Source organism: Equus caballus, chromosome 5 (genome assembly GCF_041296265.1).
Source record: "Equus caballus isolate H_3958 breed thoroughbred chromosome 5, TB-T2T, whole genome shotgun sequence".
Taxonomy (NCBI): Eukaryota; Metazoa; Chordata; class Mammalia; order Perissodactyla; family Equidae; genus Equus; species Equus caballus.
In genome coordinates this window covers 63,780,683-63,797,251 of record NC_091688.1, presented here as the reverse complement: position 1 = coordinate 63,797,251, position 16,569 = coordinate 63,780,683, and the positions used below count along the sequence as shown (strand labels likewise).

General features: G+C 49.1%; 2 protein-coding genes across 11 annotated transcripts; one reads left to right on the top strand and one right to left on the bottom strand.

The window, feature by feature from the left end:
- Nucleotides 1-1,082: 1,082 nt before the first annotated feature.
- On the top strand, nucleotides 1,083-6,567 carry LOC100058329 (glutathione S-transferase Mu 1). 10 transcript variants are annotated; one of them, XM_005610361.4, is made up of 9 exons: nucleotides 1,136-1,464; nucleotides 1,711-1,786; nucleotides 2,187-2,251; nucleotides 2,552-2,633; nucleotides 2,732-2,832; nucleotides 3,455-3,493; nucleotides 3,653-3,748; nucleotides 3,825-3,935; nucleotides 6,028-6,567. In XM_005610361.4, the coding sequence occupies exons 1-9, from the start codon at nucleotides 1,429-1,431 to the stop codon at nucleotides 6,115-6,117; spliced, it is 696 nt and encodes a 231-aa protein (XP_005610418.2). In that variant the 5' UTR covers nucleotides 1,136-1,428; the 3' UTR covers nucleotides 6,118-6,567. The 10 variants fall into 10 exon arrangements, with proteins under 10 accessions (XP_001495425.2, XP_005610418.2, XP_070124662.1 ...); XM_070268561.1 differs by having other exon boundaries at nucleotides 1,145-1,464; nucleotides 3,825-4,021; XM_001495375.7 differs by lacking the exon at nucleotides 3,455-3,493 and having other exon boundaries at nucleotides 1,083-1,464.
- A 6,080-nt stretch (nucleotides 6,568-12,647) lies between these two features.
- On the bottom strand, nucleotides 12,648-15,820 carry GSTM3 (glutathione S-transferase mu 3). Its single transcript, XM_005610360.4, has 8 exons — nucleotides 15,583-15,820; nucleotides 15,159-15,234; nucleotides 14,732-14,796; nucleotides 13,959-14,040; nucleotides 13,765-13,865; nucleotides 13,331-13,426; nucleotides 13,131-13,241; nucleotides 12,648-12,840 (listed from the first exon to the last, which is right to left on the bottom strand). The coding sequence occupies exons 1-8, from the start codon at nucleotides 15,757-15,759 to the stop codon at nucleotides 12,742-12,744; spliced, it is 807 nt and encodes a 268-aa protein (XP_005610417.2). The 5' UTR covers nucleotides 15,760-15,820; the 3' UTR covers nucleotides 12,648-12,741.
- Nucleotides 15,821-16,569: the final 749 nt, after the last annotated feature.

Sequence of the window (16,569 nt, the reverse complement as noted above, 5' to 3'; positions counted from 1 at the left end):
ATCTCGGTTTGCACCTAGAAACCCTGCCTCTTTGCTGGGACTGGTTCTGGTTTAGATTCACAGGTTACCCCATAAAGCTAGTTGACTGATATATATTTGATGGTTATGTGGGCAGATTCTTGGGACCCCTCTCCCTGGTCTAACAGGGAAGTCTAGCAAGCAGCCTGATGGGTATAAGTCAGTACAATAAATTCCATGCTGCGCTGTGAAGCAGCCACAGAGGCCATCTTCAGCCTGTGTCAAAGTGACTTTGCAACCCCCCACCTCATGACTCAAGATGCCAGTGGACCAACCCACAGCACGAAAAGATAACGGGGTACCTGGCGCTCACATTTCCCACCTGCTTTTCTTAGAGATTGAGGGACTAATTAATGACCCTGGTCCTTGTCTCCCTCCACACAGATAACGTCAGCATCTCTGAACTTGTTTGAAGTATAACCAAGAAATTCTTGTTTATGTTACCTTCAAGGGACTATTTAGAGAAAAGCCCAGATGTACTCTATCCCTTTATTTGAAACTGAGTTGTCAGTTTTTTTCCCCTCTTACCTACACATACACTGTTTTCTGAAGAGATATAAGCCACACTCATACTCCCACACCTCAGAGACGTCCCCTCAGAGCGCTCTGTTGAACTGCTGTCCTGGAGTTAGAACTCTTCACGCTGATTATTGAAAAAACTCCTTCACTGATACCACCTAGACTCTTTATTTCAGTCGACACTTATTCTTAGTCCCAAACTGAAGGGCTGATCTTCTAAAGTCCTTGAAAGGAAAACCCTGAGACCATGGTTGCTTTTCTCTGCCCGGTGCCCTGGGTGGTCCTTCCCATCCCACTGATAGTACTTCTGTAAGACACGTGGCTGTCACGGATTACAAGGACTGGGAGGAGATTTCGGACTGTTCTGAGTCCTGCTGTTTCTGTGACAGGTGCTGAGTTAAACCCGCCATTTCCCAGGCACTGCTTTTTGGCCTTAACCTGGCATCTGAGCCTCCTGGAGCCCCGGGAACTGGGAACTCAGCAACCCAGAGCCAAAGCAGAGAGATGCCCAGAGGGGAAGGAAGGCAGAGAGCTTGGTTCTGTTTAGGGTTCAGGCTGGTCTCCCAAGCGCACTGCCAACTCCGTTGCTCCTGGCAGAGCTCCGAATGGGGCGGGGAAACCAGAGGAGCCCGAGCCAGGCGGTCTTTGGATGTCCTGGCGAGCAGACCTAGGCCAGAGTCCCCGCAAGTGTAGCTGAGCAGGATCTTAGCTCCGCCTGCCTTGGGACAGGGCTTGCCTCCGGCGGCGTCGCCAAGTCTCGAGGGCGCGGCGGGGGCGGGGCCGGGAGGGCGGTGCGCGCAGCAGGCCTCGCCTCGCACCACCCGGGTCGGAAAATAAATCTCGTCCCAGCTCTGCTGAGGCCTCTCCACTCAGAGCGCAAACACCAGCACGATGGCCATGACCTTGGGTTACTGGGACATCCGCGGGGTGAGTGAGGGGTCCCCCAGGCGGGTGGGATGGAGGTGGGCGGGCGGGGAAACGCTACGCAGCTCGAACCGGTTCTGGCAGAAGGTTGGTCTTCTGGGCTTGCTGGATCCCAGTCCCGTGCTGCCGCGTGTCCTTTCAGGTGGGCGCGTGCCTGGGTGTCTGAGGGGTATGTGGGAGGTTACCTGGAGGGAAAGGCGGCAGTCAGGCCTCTCAATCTCTTACCTTGGCCCCGGCCTTCTGTCCCAGCTGGCTCATGCCATCCGCCTGCTCCTGGAGTACACAGACTCAAACTATGAGGAAAAGAAGTACACGATGGGGGACGGTAGGGCAATCGCGTGGGGCCCCCACTTCTACCCAACTCCTGCTGCCTTGGTACCAGACCCCCGTGCCCTGACTACCTGGTACTCACCTCTGCTGCCCTCCGCAGCTGGAGCAGGCCCAGCCCCTTCCCCTCCCCTTTGCGGGTGCAGCTCTCCTTCCAAGGCAGGACAAGGGAGGGGATTGCTGGAACCCCTGTCTCGGTATCTGGGATGGGTTGCCCTTAGGGTTGCCTAACCCTGTGTGAGCCTCACTCATGTGGGTTCCAGAGCCTCATTAGTGTTCTTTCCCCCCAACCTGAACTGTGAGACTTAGTGGGTCAGATTCCAGATCCCCTGAAAGTCCCCCCAGGAACGTGGGTTGGACTCTGGGGATGTTTGTGTCACTCATCTTCTCCACCACAGCTCCCGACTACGACAGAAGCCAGTGGCTGAGTGAGAAATTCAAGCTGGGCCTGGACTTCCCCAATGTAGGTGCGGGGTATGGGGGTGCTGTGGGGGCGAGTGAGAGGTCCTCTTCTCCGTCTCCTGTCCCAGCTTCCAGGTCTCAGGACCCAGTGCCTTCTGCTCGGCCTCTGAGCTCCCTGGTTCTCTTCACTGCTTTCCCATGATGCTCTATGTCCCAGCTCATCATTCATTTTACAATATAATTATTTAGTGCTTACCAGGGCCCAGGCGCTGTGGGTGCAGGTTTCATGTCACCCTTGCTCAAGGGAGGGGGAGCAGGGGGGCCTGGTGGCCCAAGCGACCTGTGACTGTTGTCCTTCCAGCTGCCCTACCTAATTGATGGGGCCCACAAGATCACCCAGAGCAACGCCATCCTTCGCTACATTGCTCGCAAGCACAACCTGTGTGAGTGGGCTGGGGGTGTGATGCAGGGGACCAGTGGCCATGCCCTGGGCTTGGCTGGGATGGGATGTTGAGGGAGGGTCTGTGTTGTGTGGCCATAGGTGGGGAGACAGAAGAGGAGAAGATTCGTGTGGACATTTTGGAGAATGAGATTATGGACACCCGCATGGCCCTGGCCAGGCTCTGCTACAACCCTGATTTTGTGAGTCCCATCCCAGTGGGCTGGTTTGGGCAAGCTTTTGATAAGGAGGGAAGACTCCTGTGTCGTGTGTATACTAGTTCTATTTGCCAATTGAAATCCTTGGAGCTGCTGATCTACCAACCTGGTCCCTATGCTGCCAGTAGAGTGACCCTCATAACCTCAAATTTCATTAAATGAAAACTGTCAGTTCCCACCAATCTTAGGATAGAGTCCAGAATCTCTAGAGGGGAAATTAGTTCCTTGACAGTGTGTTTCCTTGTTAGCCCAGCGCTATCTCCTTAACACCCTCAGACATCAGCACATTAGCCCAGTAGGCAGTTCAGGGTCAGCCACAGGGCCTTTGAACCTCTCCCTCCTTCCATCCAGCCTCTCAAATTCTCCTCATTTGTCTGGAATCAGCTCAAGTGTCTATTTTTATGTCACCCACCTGCTAGACCTTAAGACTTCTTTCCCTGAGTGATTTTAGTTCTTTGCATCTTTGATTCTGCTCGACATGAGTCCAGAGCCCTGCCAGGTTCTCACAGCACTCCTGGGTTGTCCCATGGAGGGTGGTTGGAGATGAGTGGTGACAGCTGCAGGGACAGTGTGGCATTGATTTCTGCCTTCCCATTGCCTCCCACAGATGGGAGGTGGTCCCCAGCAGGAGTCTAATGACCACACGGTAGGTTAAATCATAGTCTGGGAACCAACCCAGCTCTCATCACAGGGCACATGGCTGCTCACCCATGGAAGCTGGGGATCATATGCAGCCCTAGGGAGGCCTGTCCCCCTGCCGAGGGCGTCTGTGTCTGAGGGTGGTGACAGCTGTTTTGTGCCTCAGGAGAAACTGAAGCCTGAGTACTTGGAGGCGCTTCCTGAAACAGTGAAGCTCTTCTCACAGTTTCTAGGGAAGAGGCCTTGGTTTGCAGGGGACAAGGTAAGGAGGAAGGCTGTGGATGGGGAGTTGTCATTCTTCCCAGAGTTTGGTACCCATTTCCTTCGCCTGTCTGCAGATCACCTTTGTGGATTTCCTTGCTTATGACCTCCTTGATCGACTTCGTATGTTTGAGCCCAAGTGCCTGGATGCGTTCCCAAACCTGAAGGACTTCATAGCCCGCTTTGAGGTGATTCCTCTAATCCTCCTTCTATTTACATCTCTTGTCTTTCCTTTTCTCCTTGATGCTTTCCTAGTCCTGGAGCCAAAATGAAGGTAACTATCATTAATTGAGGACTTGCATTATGTCAGGATCTGTGGTCACGATTTTCCATACAATGGGTCCTATGTAACCTTTTCACATTCCTGCTGGAATGTTACAGACAGCGAAACTGAGGCTTGGAAAGGATAAGTAATTTGCTCAAGGTCACTGAGGCAGGACAGGCTGTGCTGGGCTCCTTGTCAGTGTCTGGCTTCCATGGGCAGCAGTCAGTGGCTCTCGCTTTCCTGTGCCAAAGAGTGAAGGCCCAGGTCCTTTCCCAGCCTCGGTGACACAGCTGAGGACAACGTGGATGAAGGAGCGCGTTCAGGGGTCTGTCTGTAGCTGGCATTAGTGAAGTTGAGACACAGTAGGCTTGATATGAAGCACCAGAGACACAGACGGTATTTACTCTTGATCTGCAGAAAGCTTGGCAGGTATCAGATCCTTGTTGTGGGTAGTTCTGAGATTCCAAGGCTGTAGTTGGCCCTTGGATTTGAGTCCACGTGTGGGTGCCCCTATGGAAGGAGTTTATCTTGTTGTCTTCTGTTTGGGGCACTACCTTCCCCCCATCTCCTTTTCCTTCTTCCAACTACTTACCCAAGATTCTGCCTCAGCGATGGGGTAGTACGTTTGTGTTAGATCACCTTCACTGATCAGATCTTCTCCTGTGTATGAGGCACTGTGTCAGGCACAGTGGGGCTGCAAAGGTGACCCAGGCCTGGAGCTCAGCCTCCTGGGGCTCAGTGCACTTGGAGAACTACAGGAACGAGGCTGTGTGGAACATGCGGGACCAGCTGGCTGCTGGAGGAGCACAGCCAGGACCCCCCTCACAGCTCATCATGGGTCCACTTATTGGAGTCATGATTAGTCCACTCATTGGAGAGCAGCACGTCTGCTTAATTACAGATTTGCGAATTTGAGGCATTAGTGCAACAGGTTTCTCAGCCCACAATCTGTTCTCCTTCCCCATTCCCCATAGTGAAATCTGCTTCATCAGCTAGTTCTCATCAGCTCTGGTTCTGGTCCAGGCTGCCGGGCCTTGGGGATTTGGCAATTGCTGGGATGAATGATTGACAGGGAGGGATGGAGGACAGCGGAGGCTGCAGCCTGCAGCTTGTGTGGCCTTGCCCATTGGGTACAGACAGTGCCAGCATCTTTGGATCCTTTAGAACTTACTGGACACTGTCTATGTGAGACGATGGTGCCCAAAGACACGTACGTGTCATATTGCCTAGTTGGCTGCAGCAGGACTGGGATGACGTAGGCTGGGGTCCAGTGAGATTGGGCCCAGATAAGAGGCCAGCAAATGGACTTTCTCCTTTAAGAGGAATGATTAGAGTCTGGCCTGGCTTCACTGCTCCACATCCTCCTATCAGCTTTCACTGAGGTTTTGCTGAGTCATTGGGTGAGATGTGGCCTCTTCTAAGCTGCACAGGCACATTCTGAGCTCCTTTGTTCTGCTAGGGGTCCCTCTGTGAGCAAAGCCTGGGAAGCCAGGCACCTCCCTCTGCAAAAGGGGAAAGTTTGTGCAGACAGGGAGGACAGGGCCTCCTGTGTGGAGGAGAGGAGGGGAGCGTGGCAGAAAGGGCAGAGAACTGGAGGGAGAGGCAGGCTGCCTTCCAGCCCTCCCGCTTACTGGCTGTGTGAGCATGAGGAAGGTGCTTCCCCTGTGTGTGCCTCAGTTTCCCTCGTGATACGTGGTGAGAGTAGATTGTATCCTGTAGGTAGTTGTATGGAGATTCTGTAGTTATATTGTATCCCTGGTGGCTATGCAGCTCCTGGCAGTGCAGAGTCTCCGGCAGTGGTGTCAACTATTGAGAGGGCACGTTAGTTCCAGGAAATTGGATGAGTTGACCTTCCAGAGCTGGGGACCCCAGAAAGACTGTGTAATGCTCCAACACTTAAGCCCCCAAGGAAGGGCTTTACCAGGGTCCTGCATTCACTGTGCCTGGAGCGGCTGTGCCTGAGCCCCGTGGGGCAGCAGTCCCTGGGATCTGACCTTCTTTTTCCCCACCCTCAGGGCCTGAAGAAGATCTCTGCCTACATGAAGACCAGCCGCTTCCTCCCAAAGCCTCTGTTTCTAAAGATTGCTGTGTGGGGCAACAAGTAAAACTGTGTATGGCCAGGAGATGGGAACGAGGAGCCAGTGCTCTGATTGCTGCCCTGGGACCCTGGAGAACAACTGGACCATCCTTCACTCACAGAGTCACCCCTCTTGTTCTTTAGTCCCTCTTTTCTTTCCCTTCACCCCCACTCAGGTCTTTCATTTGGCTTCTTTCCCTACCCCTATCCCGCATCCAACCAGGCCATTGAGAGCTTCAGTTCCCTACATTTCTTCAGCAAAGTCCCCCCAGCATTATCCTTCATGAACTAAAGTCAACCAGACTGTCCTCCCTTCAGTGGTTGCTCTGTTTGAGGTCCCCAAGCAGACCCCTGGTCTGTAGAGCTCAGCCCTGCCCGGCACTGTTCTGAACGCCAGTATTGGCTTGGTGTCCTGGCCTTGCTCCCCCAGCTTGTCCCTGTCCAGCCATGCCTGGTCCCCAGTAAAGGCTTAATCACACCTGCTGTGTCTTGTCTTATTCTCTCCTGGCCACCTGAAGTCTCCAGCTGGCCCTGCTGCTTCTGACGGTCTGAGTGGTGATGCTGGCAGTGGCTGAGTCCATGGGCATCCTGTGTGGTTGGAAGGTGTTCTGAGACTCCTCGTTCCTGTTTCTGACACCCATACACAGGAAGCCTCATTGGGCTATCTGTGGAAGGGAGGCCTCCCTCTGGGCCTGGATCTCTCCTTCGTCCATCCTCCATTATTGAGGGCTCATGGCTGTGCAGAGCTGTGTGTCTTAGTGAGGTGGGCCCAGAGGCGGTGGGAATTCCCAGTGGAGAGAACCAGGATTCCTTTCCCTTCTCCATCGTCTGGCTTCATCACTTGTGTAAGGTCTCTAGGATCGTATCTCTACTCTTTTCTCAGATACCTTCAAGCGCCTTCCCTAGGCTTGCTTCACAGCTGTCATTGGGACCTTGTTTCTTGGTTACTCCATTTTCCTAGGTACCTGTGATTTAAATGTCTTTAGTCCTTGCATGTTTGAAAATGTCTCACCTAGTGTACACTGAACTAATACTTTGGCTGCATCTAGACTTCTAGGACGTGGACCTTCAGACATGTGATGGAATTACTGACAGCTTCTAGAGTTCACCATTGCTGATGAGAAGGGTGATGCCAGTCTGACTCGATCTCTTTATAGATGACCTTTTTTTTTTAAACTTAAGGAACTTTTAGGTTCTTCTTGCCATTGCAAGTCCAGAGTCTACATGGGGACTTAAGGGCTGATGTTTTCCCACTTCATACCCTCCCAGGAACATTTCTAAGCATAGGTTTCCTTCAGGCCATTGAATAGTCACCATTCCTCCATCTGCATTGCATCCTCTGGAAGTAATTTTAAATCACACTGTAGAGTTAGCTGCTTAAGAGGAAGATTCTAGTAGCTGAGGAGTTCCCAAACCATGCCACCATAAATAGTTGCTGACTTGTGGGTCTAGTATTCAGGCAAGGCTCAACTGGGAGAAAATACTGAAATCACTAAAGGACTCTTATGCAAAAATAATTTATCCAAACACAGATCCCATGAAAAAAGGGCCAAGTCTTGAACAGTTATTTCCCCAAAGAGAATATCCAGGTGGGCAATAAGCATATGAAAAGGTCCTCAACATCATTAGATATTGGGGGAGTTATACACATAGATCCTATTACATACCCACATAGGCTAAATGAAAAGGACTGACAATTGTTCTTGAATTTGTGGAGTATCTGGCACTGTCATTCATTGTTGGTGGGACAACCACTTTGAAATACCAGTGATATCTACTAGAACTAAACATACATTTACCCCCATAAGGCTAGTCCTGTCCAGAAGACCCAACAGCCGCCCTGCAGTTCCTACCTTCTTCCAGTTCTTTTCCCATTTGAAACATAATTTTGGAAGAAAGCAGATACGGTTTCAGTCAGTGTTCAAAAAAATATCTGTTGAAGCCAGCCCAGTGGCGTAGTGGTTAAGTTCGTGCTCTCTGCTTCAGCGGCCCGGGCTTCACCAGTTCAGAACTCGGGTGCGGACCTACACACTGCCTGTCAAGCCATGCTGTGGCAGGTGTTCCGCATGTAAAATAGAGGAAGATGGGTACAGATGTTAGCTCAGGGCTAATCTTCCTCCAAATAAAAAAATCTGTTAATACAATTGGAAACATTACACCATAGAAGCTAAAATAGAGAGCTATTCTCAGTTTCCTTCAAACTTCTAACACAATAGGAAGATTATCCTATCCTGTTTGTTCTGTTCCCATCCCTCTGCACCATTGAAAACACTCCCTTCTAATCACCTTAGGTTGGCCCTCTTCTCCATGTGGGGCCACACAGCAGCAGCTGTTCATTTGAAAATCAAGTATACACACATCCAGTGAATCTTTTCTTCTGGATTTAAATGCTACGAATCAGTCACCTATAATTATTTCCACAGAAAATCCCCAAAGAACACTAAGAGCCCATCTTTGTTGGTCTTCAGAAATGTTTCATTCCAGTTTGGCCCTAGCAAGGAGAAAGCCAGATCACGAAAGCAGAAGACAGATTATGGAGGATCTTGTAAACTGGTGGAGATTGCCTTTTTCTGGAGGCCTAAGAAGCCGTCAAGTGTATTTAAGCAGGGGAGTGCCCTGAGCAAATTTGCACATTAGACAAATCACTCACTACAGGTCAATTCCTTCCCTCTCCCCTGCCAACTCTCTGAATTCTCTAAATTTCTTTTTATTGGAGCTCATTACTCCATCTAGTCTTGGAGCTGAAGGAGAAGGAATGTGCGCTTTCTGTTGGAAGTCCTGGTGTTCTCATAAGCCCTTAAGCTTGCTTTAAAGGGGGATCCATGTCCATACACATCAGTGCCCCCTACTCCACCCTTTCTCTCAATGAAATAACTCTACAATGAATTTTTCTTGAATCACTTAATACATTTCCTTCGGAACTGGAAATGCCTTAATTAGGTTGCCTAACCTTCAACAATGAGTACAACGAGTTTCCCTTATACATTTTGAGGAAGTGCTCCACCAAATTTAATGTACCTATCGCAAGTTTGTTTTCTGGAAAAGCTGTTATTGATGCTACTTGCACAAACCCATCACTGGTATACTAATTTCTCAACATTTCTGTGGCCTCTGCCTCTGGGATGACAGGACATGCACTTCCCCTCCTTGCTTGAAGGAACCATTGTGACAGCCTTCTCTTCTTGGCCTATGTCTGAATTAGAGTTGGGGAGGGTTTAGAGCCTGGGGAAACCACATCTGTGGTTCTGTGAATGGATCTGTTCCTCTCAGTGGCCTTCCCTGCTTTCTGGGCCAGTAAGGTCCTTGGTTTTCGAAAACTGTTAAGTGGATTTTTACTAACAAACATAGTAACTAGAAAAGTTGGAACATATGATTTGCCTGTAGTCTTTCTCTCTGGAATTCGTGTGCAATACAGACCTATGCTTTTTAAACTTCTCCTTTCCAATTGCCATGTTGTTCTCTTCTGTCATCTGTCTTTCCCGGGATTCTTTTCTCAGAGGACTGAAGGGCCAATTTCTTGTTTCCATGCCCTCTTCCCTGTGGTGAACAGACTCTAAGATGGCCCCCATAATCCCACCTGTGGTCCTCATGCCCTTGTGAAATCCTGTCTTCTTGAGTGTGGGCAGGTCCTGTGATTTGCTTCTAATGGAATACAGCAAAGGTGATGGGATATTGTTTCCATGGTTACATTACATAGGACTATAGTGTCTCTCTTTCCAGGAGACTCTCCCCCTTACTGGGTTTGATGAAGCAAGGAGCCAAGAGTGGCCTCCGGCTGACAGCCAGCAAGAACCTGAAGCCCTCTGGCCAATAGGTCATAAAGAACTGAATTTTATCAACAATTACATGAACTCGAAAGCAGATCCTTTTCCAGTTGAGCCTTGAGATGAGATCATAGCCCTGGCTGACACACTGACAACAGCTTTCAGATGAGACCCTGAAGTGGAGAGCCCTGTAAAGCTGTACCCAGACTCCTAACCCACAGACAATCTGAGACAATGTGTATTGTTTTAAGCTGCTAAATTGGTGGTAGTATTGTCACACAGCAATAAATAATACATTCCCTTTCTGAGTTCTGGTCATAGCCTCTATCTAGTCAGACAGGCATCCTCAGCTTCTCTGGCCTCCCTTAGATCCACAAGGCCTTCTCTTAGGGCACACTTCACTCACTCACACTATGGAAATTCATGTCCATAGTTACCAGGTTGCAGAGGAACTCTCAGCTTTACACCTCTTCTGGCCACAGGCTCCCCATACTGAAGATACTGGCCTGAATACCTGACTACTGCTACCAGGGCTGGCAAAAGGTGGCTGTTGAACTGTCTTCTTAGTATCACGTATCTGTACTAATTCCTCCCGAGGCAGCCCTCCTAACATCACTGGGCATCCCAGACATTCAGGCCCTCTGGCCCTCCCTCCCTAGAGGGATCCTTGGCTCCTGGTCCACAGTGGGCAGCAATCTGGCCCTCAGGTCACTGTCTTAGGCTGGAAACTACTCAAAGACTTTGCTCTGCAAATGGAGAGTGGTGCCAATTCAATCTCCACAGGAGTCGGTTTCCCTTAAGTTTGCTTTCTTTTCTTAAAACAAGCTTCTATTACACAGTAACACATGAATACATTCTCCTAGTTAAAAAAGAAAAATGTCCTTAGCCTATCTCTAGGGTCTCCTTTTACTTCCATTCTGGAGCCTGGGCCTTTCTCTGATTTGCCTGAAGTAAGCCTTGATATCATTTGGTTTGTCCTTCCAGAACTTTTTCTATGCATTCACATACATAAATCTATCTGCAGAAAATGCTTACTGCATGATTTCCCTTTTTAAAACATAAGAGATATCATACTGAACATACTAATCTGCAACCTAATGTAAAAAATTCAGCAATGTATCTTGGGGATCATTCCATGTTAGTTCATACAGTTGAATCTCAAATTGTCTCATGGTATTCCTTGTATTGATAGGCATTTACATAATTTCCACTTATTTGTTATTACTAATACCAGGTCAACACAAGGTTGACATAAGGGAAGCCATATTGTAGAAATCATATTGTAACTTTGAATGACCTCTAACTAACTAACCCTGCTGGATCTGCCCCCTCCAGGAGATCTGTCTACCTACTCTGTACATTTCATGACCCCTGCTTGTGTATATACCTCCTAGCTGCGATGACAGTAACTTTGTCCTTTTGAGTTCCTTACGAAGGTGATGCTGCCCGGACAGTGTCTATGCTGATGGCCATCATCAATGACAACTGAAAGACCTGGTGTGTCCACTCCCAGTCTGTAACACTAGAGGGTCAACATTCCTAACCATCTGTCCTATAACCCACTAGCCTATATAACTGCTTCAAGATTCTGTGTCTTCCTTAAGATGGTTCTTTAGGACACGAGTCCCCCATTTTGATTTGCCAGCTCACTGCTTAACCAAATGTCTTTTCTCTGCCACCATCTTGCCTCTTGATGAGTGGCTTTCATCTTGTGGCGAGCAGATCGTGCCCTTTGTGTGGTAACATTACCAACAATACCACAATCTTGGTATATACCTTAGGTATATGGGTGAGTTATTAATAGGATGGAATTATTAGGTCACAGGATATGATTTGACTTTCAGAAGAGACTGACAAACTGTCCTCCAAAGTAGCTATACCACTTTACAAGTTCACCCGTAGGAAATGCACATCACCTTCCTAAGCCTTGCCGACACTTTATAAACTTACTTTTTGTTCATCCGATAGGTGGAATAATGGTCTCTCATGGTGTAATTTGCAGTTCCTTGGATTATAAACATCTTTTTAACATTCTTTTTTGGCCATCAATATTTCTCTTTCTGTAAATTATTCATTCATGGTTTTTTGATCAATTTTTTAAAACTGAGTTGTGTTAGTCATTTATTGTAGTTCTTTACATAGTCTTTACACCAGGCCTTTGTTTTTATCCCATCTGTCATTTAATTTTGCTTATTTGTGCCTTATCACAGATAACTTTTAGAATTTGGTACTGTTCAATTTGCAATTTTTATGTCTTATTTAGAGAATCTTTTCCTACCCTATGATCAAAAACATTTTTACATTTTCATTAATACTTTTACAGCTTGCTACTTAACATTGGGCCTTACCTTCCAGGTGAATTAATTTTAGTGAATGGTATGAGGAAGGGTTCTATTATTTTTAATTGGTAATTGTTCAATGCTATTTGTTGGTTAGCCCGCCAGTGTGAAATACGATCTTCATCACACTAAAGTACCACATACAAGGGTCCGTTTCTGAACTCCAGTTCTGTGAAGTCCCCAGAACCACACAGTTTTACTTGATATGTTCACCAGGTGTTTATAGGGGCTCTAGTCCCATTTAATACACCTGTTCTCTACAACTGTGCGAGCTCACCTTTATTTCTAGTACTCGCTCAACAAGGCTTCTGCAAGAACCTCTAGCCATTGAACACAGCTGGGGGGGGCGGATGTCAATGTTGCAGTGATTGAACTCAGATCTTGGTAATTCTCCACATACCCTTACTGTTTCTCCTCCAGCCCCTACACCCAAAAGAAATCCAGCTAGACACCAGCAGGCTAAGTGCTATTTATTGAAAAGAGAAGACGGAGTACAGGGCCCTTAGGGACGGGATGGAACAAAACAAGCAGAGCAAGTCTGCCTCATGCTCAACATATTCTCTTGTTGCCCCAGTGGGCCATCTTGTTGTTGATGGGCATCTTGAAGAAGCGGTCAGACTGCATGTAGGCAGCTATTTTCTCCAACGCCTGAAGGGAAAGCATACCAAATCTTACAAAGACTCTAACTCAGTCCAACAGACCCACTCCAAAACAGTGACATTCACATGCTGCCTGCTCCCGCTCCCCACTTTTTGTAGACAGGGCCTTCATGGTGTAGAACCCAGGCCTTTCCCAAGACTTAAAGGTTTAGAGGTATCCGACCATTGATCCCTTTAGGCAAAATCTAGTGTTGGGCAAGAATCTACCACAATGGGGTCCCCTGGGGCTCAGGGGAGCCGGTGAGTGTTTTTCTAAGGCAAAGGTGCAGGGAGCATCACCTCAAAACGGCACATGAAAGCCTTCAGATTTGGAAATTCATCCAGGCACCTGGGCTCAAACATACGGTTCTGATCTAAGACATCATAGGTGAGGAAATCCACAAAGGTGAGCTAGACAGACAATAAGATAGTCAGGTGTGGGGAGTTCATTAACATCTGCAGAGATAGAAAAGTATCCTGTTCCTTTCCTTCCTTCCTACCTTTTCCCCTGCAAACCATGAGAATTTCCCCAGGAACAAGGAGAATTGTTTCAGTTGTCCAGGTAGCTGTTCCAAGTACTGAGGCTTCAGTTTTTCCTGGGAGAGAGGGAAAAAGAGAGAGAGTGAGAATAGCTGTCATCCTTATAGCTAATCAGGGCACCAGCCAGTGACAGAGACTTAGTGGCCCCTTCCCCAGGTGCCTTCCTCTCACTACCTTCAGGGAGCGATGGCAGGATGGAAAGGAGGGGTTTGGAAAGGAAGAGGGGTCAACACCAGAGTTATGTGACAAACAAACCCCCAGAAAAGAAGAGTTCTATTTCCTATTCTGACAGACTGGGTTGGTGAGAAGGTAGCAGGAGCAGAATGGAGCAGAATTAACCCTTGGGTTCCTAAATGCCCCTTTTTGTTGATGCCTGCCTGCTAAGGAAACTCACAAGGTCAGCGCTGTAGCAGAGTTTTGTCAGTTGCATGCGGAAATCCATAATTTGGTTCTCCATGATGTCCACTCGAATCTTTTCTTCTTCAGTCTCGCCACCTGTAGGCCAAATGACAAGAAAGCACTCTTGGCATTATCCACTCCCAGGTGAGCAACCAGCCGGATCTCCCTCACTAGCCCCACCCCACTCACACATATTGTGCTTGCGAGCGATGTAGCGCAAGATGGCATTGCTCTGGGTGATCTTATTCTTCCCATCCATCAGGTAGGGCAGCTAGAAGGAAAAGGACAGGTCAAACGAACCACCTGACTCTCTCTCCTGAGGAAAACGAGACTTACAGGGAAGCAAACAGTAGAGAAAAGATGCTGAGTTAGGAGAAAGAAGAAAATAAGTAGAAGGTAGGAATTAGGTCCCCACCTGATTCTAGACAGGGGTTCTTAACCTGTGTGTATGTGTATGTGCATGCCATGGATCCTTTCTGAGAATAAGGTGTTTAAATGCAGAAAGCAAATTACATACATTTACACAATTTATAAAACATTAAAAAATTATGAGAGAGTAATATGTGCCTATTAACGCATTTACTAACATGTAATAACTATAATTTCAAAGTATGATGACTGTAAATAATATTTATTTACAATATCTACAACACACGTAATATAATATGAAAATACTCAACTTCTACTAGTAACAAAGTCACAGACATGGCTAATAACTAACGTCACTTATTGCCTATATTCACAACAGAAGGAACTGTTAACTTTCAGTTAGTGGTTAGTGGAAACGAAAATGTAATTTTTTTGTCCAACCAAGTTCAAGTTCCAAATTCAAGTCCTGAATTCTATCTATTCCATCCAGGTTAAGAGCACCTATTCTAGCTCCTTCTAGACCCCAGAAGAAAGAAGCAAGGATAGACTTGAAGGCCTTCCCTTCTGCCCACTCTTCTCCTTAAGCCACCTACGTTAGGAAAGGCCAGGTCTAACTTGAATTTCGCATCCAGCCATTGGCTTCTATCATAGTCAGGAGCTGTAAGAGAGAGAAGGAAGTGGAACCCAACCTCCTTAATCCGAGGAGAAGGGAACGATCTAATGAAATAACCTAGTTCCAATATCTCACACTTCCGGACCCCAAAAGCTCAACCATCTACTCTCTGGGGCCTATTTGGTGAAGGGTTAACACGGGGTTGGGCTATGGCAGGGGGAGAATCTCCAGCTCCAGATAAAGGATGCCTCTCTGCCCACACAGGACACAGCAGAGAACCTCCAGGTGACTGGGGCAGAAGTCCCCCCTGACTCTGGCGTGATGCCACCCTCAGGCCTCAAGAAGGGACAGTCGAAAGGCCTGCCCGGTTTAGTGCGCCGGCGCACCGGGACGCAGAGCCGCATTACCTTCCCCGCACGTGTACCGTTTCTCCTCATAGGATGTATCCGTGTACTCCAGGAGCATGCGGATGGCGTGCGCCAGCTGGGAGAGAAAGGCCCAGGTCAGCGCCTGCGCAGCTTCCGCCGGCCCCCAACCCCCGTCCGCCAACGTCCCCCAGGCCGGGGCCGCGGAGACGGTGCGTCCTGCCGGGCGCTCGTTAAGCATCCCCCGAGACCGGCCCGCCGTCCTCAACCCTTTCCGCGGGGCCGCAGATCCCAGAGGCAGGGGCGGGGTCGGCCTCCGCGGCCGGGGAGCTCCGCCGGCGCGACGCGGCGAAGGAGGCGTGGCTCCCGGGTAGAGCCCCTTCTCTGGATGACCGCGGACCGAGCCCCCGGCGGCTCCGCGTCCGTCTCCCTGACCGAGCGGCACAGTCGTTGAGACGGCACTCACCCCGCGAATATCCCAATAACCCAGAACCATAGACGACTCGCACGACATGCTCACACCGACACCACACCTTCGAAGAGCAGAGGGAGACTCCGAACCGGTTGGCTTTATACCCGACGTAGGTAGGCGGGGCCAACGTGAGCGCCCTGGCCCCGCCCCCACCCTCTGCGCCCCTCGCATCGCGCGTACGGAGGCCCACGCGCCTGCGCGACTTCTAAAGTCACTGGAGTTCGGGGCGGAAAGACCGCGTGGCGAGTCGGGGGCAGGAGTGTGGCCTGCGTGCTGCGGGGCAGGAATTGGGCTCTGCGCCCGTTAGTAGTGCCAGTCAGGGCCGAAGGAGCGCCAACCGTCCGGGCAGTGGGGCGCTGGTTACCCCGGGAGAGTAGGATTCTTGCTGTAAAGTTATCGAGCGGGGTGGGGCTCGGGAGGAGGTGGACGAGCCCCGAGGGTCTGACCCAGCCTCTGGCCATCACGGGATCGCCAGCTGTGATGTGCGCTTTACGGGCAGGTGGGGAGTCCAGAGCTGTTCCGACGGGTTCTGGCCCGGGGCCTCCGCAGCATGGCTGTTTCGGATGCTGAGCCTCTACCGCCCCTTGCCTGGGTGTCGGAAATCACATTTCCCCATTAATCCGGCTGAAGCAAGGTTGGGACTTTTTAAAAGGACATTTCGGTAAAAAAACGGAAGGGAAAAAGTGCAAACGTGTAGGGTATGAATTTATAATGCCTTACTTTCTCTTCCCAAGCTGACAAAGGGCCAGTCACAAGTTAATGAGGTATAAAACTAACATTTATTGAACACCTATGATGTGCTAGGTAATAGTCTAGGTATTTCATGTATATTAGCTAATTTATTCCCACTTAAGTTTCACGGTAACTTTATGAAGTAGGTTTTATGTCCATTTTATAGAAGAAGGTAAGTGAGGCCTGGAGAGATTGGATGGGTTGCCTTTATAAGCTCACGTTCTCGTGCGTGGCCTGGGATCCAAACCT

What these genes read in the sequence shown, in the direction of transcription:
- GSTM3 (XM_005610360.4), bottom strand. Translation starts at nt 15,759, where the DNA reads ATGCGAGGGGCGCAGAGGGTGGGGGCGGGGCCAGGGCGCTCACGTTGG. An exon ending in CGCTCGCAAGCACAATATGT is followed by an intron (nt 13,866 to 13,958) that starts GTGAGTGGGGTG and finishes TTTGGCCTACAG; the next exon opens with GTGGCGAGACTGAAGAAGAA. An exon ending in TCTGCTACAGCGCTGACCTT is followed by an intron (nt 13,427 to 13,764) that starts GTGAGTTTCCTT and finishes CCTCTCTCCCAG; the next exon opens with GAAAAACTGAAGCCTCAGTA.
- LOC100058329 (XM_014740196.3), top strand. Translation starts at nt 1,429, where the DNA reads ATGGCCATGACCTTGGGTTACTGGGACATCCGCGGG. An exon ending in TGGGCCTGGACTTCCCCAAT is followed by an intron (nt 2,252 to 2,551) that starts GTAGGTGCGGGG and finishes TTGTCCTTCCAG; the next exon opens with CTGCCCTACCTAATTGATGG. An exon ending in ACTTCATAGCCCGCTTTGAG is followed by an intron (nt 3,936 to 6,027) that starts GTGATTCCTCTA and finishes CCCCACCCTCAG; the next exon opens with GGCCTGAAGAAGATCTCTGC.